This window comes from Leuciscus leuciscus, assembly GCF_965113295.1.
Source record: "Leuciscus leuciscus genome assembly, chromosome: 1".
Classification (NCBI taxonomy): domain Eukaryota; kingdom Metazoa; phylum Chordata; class Actinopteri; order Cypriniformes; family Leuciscidae; genus Leuciscus; species Leuciscus leuciscus.
This window is the reverse complement of record NC_138725.1, coordinates 13,530,581-13,544,682: the sequence shown is the minus strand read 5'-3', so window position 1 is coordinate 13,544,682 and position 14,102 is coordinate 13,530,581. Positions and strand designations below refer to the sequence as shown.

General features: G+C 43.8%; 1 protein-coding gene across 2 annotated transcripts in view; it reads left to right on the top strand.

Annotated features, from left to right (window-relative positions):
* Positions 1-14,102, top strand: part of LOC309502044 (uncharacterized protein) — a 54,620-nt gene that overhangs the window by 24,400 nt on the left and 16,118 nt on the right. The window contains exons 3-4 of one of the 2 annotated variants that reach the window (XM_082174361.1): positions 835-912; positions 1,502-1,689. In XM_082174361.1, coding sequence (XP_082030487.1) covers positions 1,629-1,689 — 61 coding nt within the window. In that variant the 5' untranslated portion in view covers positions 835-912; positions 1,502-1,628. Of the gene's footprint in view, positions 1-834; positions 913-1,501; positions 1,690-2,698; positions 3,530-14,102 lie in introns of those variants that run through there. The other variant, XM_082174360.1, reaches the window with a different exon arrangement.

Below are 14,102 nucleotides of genomic sequence, written 5' to 3'. Positions count from 1 at the left end.
TAACTGGTGATGTCACTCTGTAAAGAAAGACTACGCCTGTGCACATTCGCATTCACACACGCATGCCTATAGACTAAACACATAATACGCATATGCATGCCTTTACCGTTTTCACAGATTCACATTTCAGTAGTTTAGACCGAGATGATTTTAGTTGGAAACTAAGTCGTGTAAACGGCCCCTTACTAAGCATATATTAAAAAACCCAGGGCAAAGGGATGCTCACTTTTGATTGGAATTTGCCCACTGTCATGCAGATTTTAGCTCAAACCCTAATTAAACTGACCTGAACCAGCTAATCAAGATCCCCAGGATAACCAGAAACAGTTTGGAGCTACACTCTGCAGGACACTGGCCCTCCAGGAGTTTGGCACACATGAACTGAAGGGATAGTTCACAGTCAGGCAAACAAGAAAATTCTCCCAAATAATTTACTCACCCTCATGTTGTTCCAAACCTTTATGCATTTTTTGGTTGCCAACATTCTTCAAAAATATTTAGACATGATGGTGAGTAAATGATGACAGAATTTTCATTTTTGGGTGAACTATATCAAGTACTTTAATAATCTCACACAATGAGAATATACCTTTTTTTTAGGCGTTTACCTTGCAATGATACCTCTGGAAAAGAATGTCCATTGTTGTGAATCTACATGTTCCTTCTTTTGGTGATGCACATTTTTCAATCAGACATTAGTTTTAGATACCAGACAAATCAGAAGACAAACAGACAATTTAAATAAAAATGCATTAAGCTTGTTTAAAGGAAATAAAAATAATTGAAATCATTTTGTGAGAATCATAGTGTGTCCTTTTTTTTTCTTCTTCCCAGATGCACCAATCTGATTACTGGCCGTTTGCTGGATTGCTGTTTATTTGCTGTATCTGTCACTTCTGGTACACTTTTGTTGTATGTTTTGATTTAACTTATTAATAAACTTGTATAGTAAGTATTCTGAATGTAAAGACCATATAATATTTAATATCAGAACTATGTGACCCTCAGGGGTCTGAATAATTCCATTTTATTTAGATTACAAGTTTACATTGTTCAAATACTATTAAATTATATGTAAACACAAGTGCTGCAAATTAAAGTTTGAGATGATTTTAATCAGTTTTATACAGTTTTCTCAGTAGAACTTTAGTGCCATAACTTTATTAAAGGTGTTTGGTCATTATAATATTGGAAAAAATCCATAAAATAAAAGTTTTACACTGTAAAAAATAAATCTTAAAAAAACGATCAAATGACTGGCAGCTACGGCTGCCAAACAAAAACCGTAAAATTAAGGTAAAATATCTTAATTCAAACAAGGAAAAACCTGTAAAATAACAGTTTTTTCTAAAACTTTTAATGAAAAATTCTGTAAAATTATAGTTTTTGCACTTTATTGGAATTAAGATATTTTACTTTAATTTTACAGTAAGTGGTTGGCAACTTTGCTGCCAGACTTTTTACCGTTATTTTACGATTTTTCTTCTTTTTTTTTTTACAGTGTAGCAGGATTTCAACACTCATTTGATCAGATGAGCGGAAGTTACCAACCAGAGGAGGAGCTGATAGTGTTTAAAGGAAGAGCTGTAACTATATATAATGAAGAGAAAGACTGACAGAAACACAAAATGGCTGATAAGTGTGATCTGTGTCTGCTGGGACTGATCATTCTCTCTTCACTTCTCACAGGTAAAGAAATCTGTATTTTCTCTAAAGACATTGTAGGATTGAAAATAAGACGTTTGCTTTTGTCACCGCTAGGGCCGAGAACTACCACCACTCCAGAGGAGCTACACCAAAGTACACCAACAAGGCAAGACAACGACGTGATATAAAAGCTTGGTTCTCTTTATTGAATGTAAGGACCGAGGTCCAGGACCTTCCAATGAAGAGCAGCAGACAACAGTATGTGGTGGGCAGAGAGCAATGACCGTCAGATAAGGCGCAGCAGACGACAGTAGGTGGTGGGCAGGACACAAGGGACTACAGGTAGATAGCGGCAGACAGTGGGCTTTCTCTTTTCACAGGACAGCATCAGATAACTGAGTGTCACCTTTCTTTCACTGGGCAGCAGCAATGGCAGAATGCAGCGGCGGATAACAGGATCTCTCTGTTCCCAGAACAGCAATGGTGAGTACAGAGTCCAGCAGTTAATAACTGAGTCTTCTCTTACCACAGGACAGCAATGGCAAAATGCAGCGGCGGATAACAGGATCTCTCTGTTCATAGAACAGCAATAGTGAGTACAGAATCCAGTAGTTAATAACTGAGTCTTCTCTTACCACAGGACAGCAATGGCAGAATACAGATCTTCACAATGACACACAGAGCTGAACTTCTCCTTTCTTTACCACAGCGGCATGAACTGGGACACCTATACAAAGCTTTACCCACAGCAGTTCAAATTATTTCCTGATGCCCCACCGGGCTAGACGATCCCCGACAAAGATTTGAGAGTGCTGGTAACGTTTAATTCTCCCATACTCGTGCATGCATCAAACCACTGTAAATCTTCACACGTGCTCACTTCAATCTTCAGACACTGCAATGACACACCACTTCACAGTGAAAAGTATACCTTCACTCCATCTCGTCGGGGCCGGCCAAACCACCTTCGTGATCTTCAAAAAGGGGACATCAGGTTGCACGAACGATCCAAAGATCTCTTTTCTATCAAAATCTTTTTAAGGTTTGGAGTTGTTTTAATGTGAAGTCTGAAAATACAAACTCCTTAATCCATAATCAATATTTATGACTATTTTCTAATAAGAAACACAATCTAAATTTGTTTATCATTTGAAACTGGAGTCAGATTGAGCATAGAGCTAAAGTAATATTGAAACTAAATTCCAATAAATTAAGTGAACTTCACTTTAGTGCTGAAAAGACAAACACGCATTATTCCTATAGATAGATAGATAGATAGATAGATAGATAGATAGATAGATAGAGTGTGTATGCGAAATATAGTGGCGGATCTGATCTATTTTCTCATGGCTGGAGAGAGTAAAGCAGAACATTATAATCCATGTGTAGAAACTCTTCCTGAAGACATTTAATATCTGCTTTACAGACGCTAATGAAGTGTTTGCAAATACTTTCTGTTTCACCAAACTGGAGCAGATGTTAAATCATTTCAAAATACCTTATCTACAAGTGAGTCATGGATAATAGAAACCTTTTCAGTAACAAAACAATTGTTTCACTAATTTGAGACAGTATGATCCACAGTATATGCACTTCTCATGTTTCACACACACTTAAAGCAACACTTTAGTAGCTCCTCCTTTAAACACTTTAGTGTCACTATAACAACTCTAGCAGGATTTCAACACTCATTCGATAAGATGAGACAAAGTTACCAACCAGAGGAGGAGCTGATAGTGTTTAAAGGAGGAGCTGTAACTATATATAATGAAGAGAAAGAGCTGTAACTATAATGAAGAGAAAGACTGACAGAAACACAAAATGTTTGATAAGTGTGATCTGTGTCTGCTGGGACTGATCATTCTCTCTTCACTTCTCACAGGTAAAGAAATCTGTATTTTCTCTAAAGACATTGTAGGATTGAAAATAAGACGTTTGCTTTACTGTTTTCCACCCCCTCTTTCTACCAAAATGACCATTTGGAGTTCATAAAGGCACATAGGGTCTCTATCTATCTATCTATCTATCTATCTATCTATCTATCTATCTATCTATCTATCTATCTGGTAGGTTTGGTTTTTTAAGGTTTGGAGTTGTTTTAATGTGAAGTCTGAAAATACAAACTCCTTATTTTGGTTGCTGGAAGAACCCCTGATAAATGGTGCGAGACTGGATGTAATGAGCACAAGCAGCACATTTACTGAACTTTTGATTCAAGCTGAAATCACAACTTTAAAAAAAACTTGTAACTTTGGTGGGGGCTGAACTTGCAAATGCTGAAGAAGTGACTGCTTGTCTGAAGATGAAATCTGTTCGAACAATGACTCGAATATTACAGAGGATGCGATCTGCTCTTACATCAGAGGAATCTAATATGCTCAAAGACTATTGTGAAGGACTTATTTGTCCTAATGATTTGGATCCCTTTCCTAAAATGTTTTTATCTCCCAATTTAAATGATTATTCTGGAATTTTCCTACAACTAAAAAAGTTTGTGTTTAGATTTTAATGATGTTAATGGAAAACAGTTGTATAAGGCATGTGTAAAGTTTTTTAAACAAAAAAGGTTTACATCAAAAAGTCTATACACCTTGGCGTGATGTTTCGAGATTGAATGAAAACGTAAGACCAGAGTGGAGAGTGTTATAGAAGCCACCATTAACTAAAAAAACAGCTGACATTCATTGGAGGGTTTTACATGGAATAATCGCAGTTAATGCTTTCGTCTCTATTTTAAATTCCGAGCAAAGTCAAGATTGCCCTTTTTGTTCTGAAAGAGAGACTGTTTTCCATGGTTTTACTTATTGTTTCAGGCTAAAGCCTTTGTTTGAAATGTTAAAAGCAATTTTCAATTGTTTTAATGAAGTATTTTCTGTACAGATTTTAATTTGTGGTTTTAAATATATGAGAAGTAGAAGTGGTGAATGTCAGCTGTTGAATTTTGTACTTGGAAAGGTGAAAATGGCTATATACATTAGTAGGAGAAATCATGTAGAACAAAGGAATGATAGTGATGTGGTACAGGTGTTTAAAGTAATGGTGAAATCCAGAATTGTTGTTGATTTTCGATTTTATAAAGTAATGAATAACTTAATGAAGTTTGAATCTATATGGTGTTACAGAGAAGCCTTATGCTCAGTTGTGAACGGAGAGATGTGTTTTGCTGTAAGTTTGTAAGGAAGTAATTAATTGTTAAAACGTTTTTTTTATGGTTGGTATTTTTTTTATTGTAATAAGTTATTTTGAAAAATAAAAAAAATCTCTATCTCTCTATCTATCTATCTATCTGGTAACATTTCTATCTATCTGTATCTATCAGGTAACATTTCTATCTATCTGTATCTATCAGGTAACATTTCTATCTATCTGTATCTATCAGGTAACATTTCTATCTATCTGTATCTATCAGGTAACATTTCTATCTATCTGTATCTATCAGGTAACATTTTACATATATGCTGGGTACAATTAATGGTAGAAGTTATCATCTCATACATCTATTTTGTAACTATTTTAAGTATAACTATAACCATGTTGTCAATAAACCCTTTCAATTACAAATAATGTGCTAACTAGTTTTGATTTGGTATTGAATTGCTATATAATTTAAATGTACAGTATGGGATTTTTTTCTCCACTAGGGGTCGCTAACCTATTTACAATAACAAAGGCGTAGTTTGATGACGCAACATTTGCTAAGAATTATGGATCTTGTCGTCAACGTCTAGCCGACCGATCTAATAATGTATATGGATTACTGAATACATCGATGTTTTTGTCATGACTATGATATGAAGCAGTTCGGGATTGCTAAGAGACAGCTATCAGCTCCACACGCGACGCGAGTCCCGCGGATATAAAAGAATACGGACATTTCATTCTACCGAACTACACGCAGAATCACTTCTCACAGGTCAGTTTATTAGACAAATTAAACTTGTGAGGTAACGCAGCGCTGTTTCACTTGGTCTAACATTACACTAGCACACTAAACTGCATTTGAATGTGTTGAAATGTAACTTATGTGTTAGTTTGTCTGTATGAGACTAACGTTAGCAGTAACGTTAGCAGTAAAGCTAGATCAACATTAGAATAACATACAGATCATATTCTGACATTTTATCATTGTTGAACTATAAAACATTAATTAGTTTTATGTAAATGTGCTCACCTGTTTAATAAAGTACATGTAGGAGCGGTCGAAGTCTCGGACGTGGAGCTCTCGTTTATATACTGTCTATGGGAGCTCTCGGCATCTCGAAAACACCGCGCTGATATTGATTCTCGTTTTAGTTCTCCTTTTTTATCCAAAGTCTGCTTGCCATGGTCCATAATGTTTGAACGAAACAACAACAGCGTGCATATAGACATTGCGAACTACAGTGGTCCACGTCTGTCGTCTTGGTTACTCAGAGGGCTCTGGTTCATAGCTCTGGTTACCATGGCAGCACGAGCTGAAACCAGGGACAACGCGGATATGACGCCATTGACTGCGACATAACGGAAATAAAGACACGGTCCGTGTCTTCGAATTAAAATATTAAATTCTCTAGATTTAGAAGTTAATTGGAACTGTCGGGATAATGTAAATACTCAACTTTAAAAAAATATATAACATAGACATAGATAACATTATATTTTTAAAGCAAAAAAAAAAACATATTGTGCCTTTAATAGTGCTATCTATTGCAATACAATATTGTCACTCTCTATAGCAACGCTCTCCCACATATTAATTTATTGTAACTGTGGTTATTTCCGTCGTTAGTATAAGTAGCAGTGGGTGGAATAGACAATAAATGTCTTGTTGTGTTGTGATCTCAGAGCTGTGATCTCAGAGTTGTGTATTGATACACACAGATCATACTGTATTATTCCTGATACTGGACATAGTGTCACTCAAACATCTGATGATGAAGAATTATCTTCATATTAAGAGTGTGTCAGTGATTTGAACAGCTCTCTGATAAAGACTAATAGTTTATTCTGGAGAGTGTGTTGTTTGCTTTTAAGAGAGGGTAATGCTGTTTGTGGAGTTGTTTAATCCTCCTCTGCTGAGATCCTCAGAGATTTAGTGTCTTTTATCTTCAGTTAATTTAATCTAATGCTGAGTTCACACTGCACGGTTTTAGCCCCGATTTTGTTACTGTCAAAATTTGGCAGTTTTTTTACAGCAATCTTTTACAGTGTGCACTGTAACAAATGGCCACATTTTGACAGTAACATGCTGTTCCCTTTTGAGAACAGTTCTCTCGTATTGCGTTGCAAAGACTTATTTTCTCCAGAATATTGAAGCCTTTATTTTAAAACGCAGTGCAGCTGCACAGCGAGCACATCATAGCTGACTGAAGCTAGCTGATTGGCTGTGCTGTGGCAACTGCATGAACCTATGGTGATTCAGCAAGGATGCGCAGTCCAATCAGAGCGCTTGCAGCCTTGCTTGCCTTGAGAGCGCCAAAATGGGCATGGCTGAAGGGTACAAATTCAGAGAAACATCGCCAAAGGACAGATTTTACCTCCTTCAGCGAAGAGAACTCACCTCGTCTCGTCGCTGACCTTCTCCAGATCAAGAAGCCTCTCGCCGTTAAGCAGCCCTTCAGCGGAACCGCTTCAGCGCCTGGCAGATTCCACGCCTTCAGCTGACAACCATTTCCCTGTGGCATCCGACGAGAATATCCTTTACATGCTTTCTAAAAGAGCAGAGCGAATTGTTTCAAATGCCGCTCCCCATCTGCGAGACCTGCGGGATTCCCCTGCATGTGTCTGACAGACACACTCGGTGTGCCGTCTGCCTCTGTCCTGAGCACGCCAAGGCAGCACTCACTAAAGGCGGCTGTCCCTCCTATGACAGCATGCCCATCTCAGCGCTTCGTTCCAGACTCGCTCTCGCTACGTCAGAAGGCGAGCCCGCCCATCTTCCGTCTTCGGCGCCCCTCGAGCATGAAGGAAGAAACGGCGCGAACGAGCACAGTGATTTGAGCGCGTGCACGGCAGGCCCTTCCCCGAATGCCTCGCCCACACCAGATTCTGACACTTCATCGGTGCTGTTTGTAAAGAGCGATCAACGCCCCTCCCTTGAAGCGGCTGGCCTCGTCTCTTTTGGCGGATCATGGAGGAATTTGATGACGCAGTTTCTGTAGTGGCATCTGAGGGTGAGGATGGGTCGGGCTTCCCGGACCCCGCCCCTCTCTCTCAGACTGAACGAGTCGACACCAGAGCGAGTATTGATGCTGAGCTTCTCCGTGCCATCACTCGCGCTGTCGACAAGCTGGGTCTTGACTGGCTACCACCAGAAAAGCCCACTAGAAGCCACCTTGACAACTGGTTCCTGCCGGGGCGCCAACAGGCCCCTCGCCAGCGATCCGCTCCATTCTTTCCAGAAGTTCACGAAGAGCTCACTAAATCATGGTGTGCGCCCTTTTCAGCGCGCACACGCTCTTCTGCCTCTTTCACGCTCTGCAGAAGGGTTATGTGAAGCTCTCGCCTCTGGAAGAAGCGGTCGCCGCCCATTTGTGTCCTCCCACTGCGGGCAGTTGTAGAGCAAAGGCCGCGCCCATCCAAGCCATGCAGAACGTCTTTAGCACTCGCGGATTGTGCATACGCCGCCGCTGGCCAGGCCGCTTCTGCTTTACACACCATGGCTGTTCTTCAGGTGTTCCAAGCTAAACTCCTCCGTACTATGGATGAGTCGGGACCGGACCCTGTTGCCTTTAGAGACCTCCGCAGCGCCACAGCCCTGGCCCTGCGGGCTACAAAGACCACTGCCCAGGCCATCGGCCGTAACATGGCCAGCCTAATGGTGCTGGAGCGCCACTTGTGGCTTAACCTGACCGAGATCAGGGACGCGGACAGGGCCGCCACAGTCTCCACTTCAGGTCTCTTCGGCCCTCTGTTAAGGGATTCGCTGAACGTTTTACTGGAGCCCAGATGGCATCTACTGCTATGAAGCACTTCCTTCAAAAGCGCTCCAGCTCTGCTTCACGGCGCCCTAAGAGCACGCCACAGCCAGAGAAGCCAGCGCTTCAGGTTCCCCAGCCCCGCCCAGCAGCTGAGACCAACCAGCGCTTTAGACCAGCAAAACGTTACCCGCTCCCCAAACGCCAGGGCCCGCGGCCAAAGCTCACGCTGGATTGTGAGCCTAAGAAACCATCCTAGCCGGCAGAAAGAGGGGGCCATGTCCCACTGCGGCCGGACCACCCCTGAAAATCGCTCAAGTGCCTCTCACAGCCCCCTCTTCAGTTCAGGTGGCTGGAGGTGTGTTAACTGCATAAAATGGGCCAGTCTTTCGTCACGCACCCCTGCACCCAAACGCTGTTTTAACAGTGACCCATACAGAGCACAAATCGAGTAAATTTCTACACAAAAACATCTGGCAGGTCGGCCAGAGTCTTGGTGCTCCGCCTCCAGATGCAATCCAACCGCTGGCATTTTGTGCCGAGGCCTAGCGGGCCATCCCCGAAGTGTCCCGACTGTGTGATGAATATCATAAAGCGAGTCGGGCCTCTACAGCCGTTATTTTCTCGTTCCGAAGAAAGTCGGCGGCCTGAGACCCATTTCAGATTCGCCCAGGAGACTGTTTCTTCTCAGTAGATCTGAAAGATGCTTACTTTCACATCCAGGTGAACCCCCATCACAGGCCATTCTTGAGATTCGCATTCGAGGGGCAAGCATATCAATACACAGTCCTACCATTCGGTCTGTCTCTAGCGCCTTGTACATTCACGAAATGCATGGATGCGGCTCTCTCCCCCCTGAGACAGCGGGGATTGTGTATCCTAAACTACCTCAACAACTGGCTCATACTGGCCCAGTCAGAGGGGGAGTCCCTTACTCACAAAGCCTGGCTCCTCGGCCACCTAGACCGCCTTGGGCTCAGAGTAAACTTTTCCAAGAGTATGCTGTCCCCCAGCCAATGGACCACGTTCCTGGGAACAGTTCTCGATTCTGTGCATATGAGAGCATGGCCCTCACCAGATTGGGCTCTCTCAATCCAGCGTCTTGCTGCATCATTCAAAGTGGGCTCTCTCACGCCCCCCAGAACGTTTCAAAGGGCTCTGGGCCTTATGGCCTCTGCATCGTCAGTACTCCAGCTAGGCCTACTGCGTATGCATCCCCTTCAGCTGTGGCTGAAGCCTCAAGTTCTAGCCCATGTGTGTAGTTCGGGCCACTTACGCATCAGGGTAAACCAGCGCTGTATCAAAGCCCTGGCTTCCTGGAAAGACTCCAGCTGGTACCAGCAGTGTGTGAGCATGGGTCTGGTTTGGAAACGGAAGGCTATCTCAACAGATGCTTCCAACCTCGGTTGGAGAGCCCTGTATGAGGTCGAGCTCAGAGAAACGCCTACACATCAACTGCCTCGAATTGAGAGCGTTTTTTCTAGCCATAAAAACCTTCCTTCCGCATCTGGCGGGACACCACGTCTTGGTCCGAACAGACAATATGGCAGTGGTGTCCTACATAAATCGCCAGGGTGGCCTCAGGTCCCGCAACCTGTTCACCATGGCCGAACAGCTCCTGTTATGGGATAACCATGATAACAGGTCTTCTGCTGATTGGATTAGGGCTTACGCCAACCTCACTCAGGGCAGCTCACATGCTGGGCACGCTGAACCAAGGGGCAGACATGTTATCTCGGGGCAACATTCCCCCAGAGGAATAGACTCTCTACCCCCAGGTGGTTCTCCTATTGTGGGAAGTCTTCAGCAGGGCAGAGGTTGACCTCTTTGCCTCAGAAGACAACTCTCACTGCCCAATCTTCTTTTCGAAGAACAGGGATGCGCTAGCCCACGACTGGCCCAGCCTTCCCCTTTATGCATTCCCCCCAGTCTCGATGCTCCCTCAGATCATCGAACGGATCAGGGACACCAAGTGCGCAGTCCTTCTTGTGGCCCCCCTCTGGCGAACCCAGATCTGGTTCCCAGAGCTGATGCAGCTGTCAGCGACAGCTCCATGGCCTATCCGATGAGGAGCGATCTCCTCACGCAGACCAACAGGACTATCTGGCACCCACATCCCGACTTGTGGGCCCTCCATGCATGGCCTCTCAATGGGTACCCCAGGACCTCCCAGTGGGAGTCCTGAACACCATAATGGAGACTAGAGCACTGTCTACTAGATGTCTCTACCACCTCAAATGGTCAGTGTTCTCCAGCTGGTGTTAAGCTCGGAACCTGGACCCACACAATGGCAAAGAACCCATGATACTTTCCTTTCTCCAAGAGCTGTTGGACACGGGCCGCTCCCCCTTCACGCTCAAAGTGTACATGGCAGCTATGGCAGCTTTCCACTCACCAGTGGCTGCCGTCCCCTTAGGTAAAAGTGACCTGATTGTTCACTTCCTATGAGGAGACAGAAGGCTTAACCCACCTCGGCCACCTTCGGTGCCAGCCTTGGTTCTGTCCATGGTCCTTCGGGGCCTTAAGAGACCTCCCTTTGAGCCACTCCAGTCGGCCGATCTGAAGCCCCTCTCTCTTAATACTGCTCTGCTGTTAGCACTAGCGTCAGTCAAAAGATTTGGGGACTTACAAGCTCTCTCTACGAGCGCTTCCTGTCTTGAGTTCGGGCCTAATCGGGTTTGGGCCTTCTCTTTGGCTCTCAACGAAGGCAGTCGCATTTTCTTCCCCTCCTCTCCCTTACCTCCCCTGCTTTGCTCCTCTCGTCTTGTCTAGTCTAGTCTAGTGTCTTGTACTTTGAGAGACTCTCTCCACACTGCTCTCCAAACTAAGAAATTATGGATTTGATCAACTGGTCTCTCAACGCAATTGACACCATCTTCTTGACGAGAAGCTTGGGTTCGGGGGAACCTGACTGCCCTGCCGTAACGTTTGCAGCTGGCTACACGATGGACGGGTGGGAGAGGTGGCGGGTCGTGTGTCTGGCGGCTCTTTCCATGGAGGACATAGAAGATATCTACCTATTCGGAACCATGATAACAGGTCTTCTGCTGATTGGATTAGGCATTGCCCTGGTTTATCGAGGAATTAAGAAGACGGTGACAGATGTTCAAAGCCCCACAAGCCTGCCCGTCATGATTGAAGCAGTGGGCAGAGCTGTCAGCACTCAGACTGTGTCTATGAACCATAATATGGATAACATCTTGGAGAAGCTTACAGCTTTGCAAAGGCAAATTGATCGTTTCGGAGACCCAAATGGACCAGGAGTATAGCCGTGTAAATTGGAATGCGGCTACTCGCCCAAAGACCAAACAATCCCAATCTTATCTGCTTTCGGCCCCCCTCACCAGCCCTGGCCTTGGCCGAGGCCGCTGGTGGAACAACAACTCCCTTGGAAGAGCACTGCAGCGAGACGCTCTTGCGTTCCTTCACCCACTCCCCACTGACACCTGCTGATTGTTGACTCTGTCTGGGACCTGATCAAGGTTGACTCTATGGCACTTGCTGTGTATCGCTATGACAATCCTGCGGATTGAGGCACCTAGATTATGATGCCAGGCGTAGCGATCCTCCAGACCTACACATACACGAACTCTTACATATATACAGATATGCAATCACCCCCCCTCGCCTTCAACGCTTTGTACCACCAGTCTGACAGGCGGGTCTGTGACCAGTGCCGAGAATGTCTGCAGGACCGGATGGCTGCTTGTCTGTGCTGGGTTACCTCCATCCCCCACTCCCCTCCCCTGTTGCAAGTCTTGTGTGTTCATGTTGTAGAGTGTACTGATTATGTGCTAATGTTGCTGAGGTGTTTTTTTACTGTTCCCAAACTGTACTCCTTACAGGAGCATAGTCTGGGGGGATGCCTTTTTTTCTCCTCACCTCTCTTCATGTCATGCTGTATTTTTCTCCTCAATCCTCTGTCTTCCTGTCCTGTCTACCCCCTTGTCATATTGTATGTATGTTTGTATGGACAGGTTGATGGCTAATTTCACTGGTACTTGTGACTAAGTGACAATAAAGGCTACTACTACTACTAATGACTCCAAAGTCGTCCTTAAACCAAGACATGGATATGTACCTAAGGTGCTCTCAACTCCATTCAGAGCCCAGGTTATCTCTCTATTGGCTCTTCCCCATCAGAAGACGATAGTGACTCATACATGCTCTGCCCCGTTCTTGGCTCTAAAAGTTTACCTGGAGCATCCTGCCCCGTTTAGGCAGTCAGAAAAGCTCTTTGTCTGTTTCGGGGGCCGCACCAAAGGGTTTCCGGTCACGAAACACAGACTGTCCAGATGGATAGTGGATGCTCTCTGGCCTACACTTCTATGGGCCTCCCGTGTCCCATAGGTGTGAGAGCCCACTCCACAAGAGGCATGGCTTCCTCCTGGGCGTGGTCCAGTGGAGATCCTATAAAAGACATTTGTGCGGCGGCCGGCTGGTCTGCTCCGTCCACATTTGCAAAATTCTATAATTTAGAGGTTCCTGCCTTACAGGCACAAGTCCTCTGTATTTAGGACCCTGGCCCTTTGGGCCCAGACCTATATATCTGAGGCTCGCCCACAGTGGCCCTCTGCACTTATCACTACTTGCAGTAACATCCTAGGACCTGACACTTCTGGTCCGCGATGGCTCAGACTACTTTGTCATAAGTCCCGGGGCTCCCTGGACATCTCCAGAGTAGTCACCGGCGAATACACAGCGTTTTAAAATAAAGGCTTCAATATTCTCGAGAAAAGGAGTTTTCCCATAGCTTTTACAATGCAGAAATCATTCCCTTATCGCTCAGGGAACCGAGGTTACGTATGTAACCGTTTTCTAAACACAACTCAACTTTATTTATAGAGCACTTTCAACACCACAACTGGAACCAAAGTGCTGTACAGAAAATATAAAAAGAGAAAAATAAAAATAAAAACATAAAACAATGTAAACATATGACATACACAGGTTACAAAGCATATTTAAATGCTAAAGAAAACAAATACGTTTTAAGCGCACTCTGAAAAACACCCAAAGAAGAAGAAGATTTTACAGACTGAGGACGGTCATTCCAGAGCCTAGGAGCTGCAACAGAGAATGCCCAATCACCTTTGCATTTTCACCTTTGCATATCGTGGAACCATGAGGAGCAATTGATCATTTGATCGCAGAGATCTACTGGATTGACAGCGACTGATTAAATCAGTAACATACTCAGGTGCTAGGCCATGCAGAGACTTAAAAGCATACAACAATGCTTTGTATTGAATTCTGTATCGTATAGTTAGAACTAAAAATAATCAGAATCAGAATCATTTTATTTGTCATTGTAAAAACATTGTAAAATATTGTCACAATGAAATTTAAAGTGCTACTCCTGGTGCATAGAATAATATATTCATACTTTCACTCACATCATACTCTCACACAGAAACATACCGACACATAATAGGACAGGTTACAGAGGTACACTGTAAAAAAAATCTGTAGAAATTACAGTATTACTGGCAGCTGCTTGCCAGTAACTTACTGTAGATTTAAATTTATGTTATTTACTGGCAACAGTTTGTTCAAAGT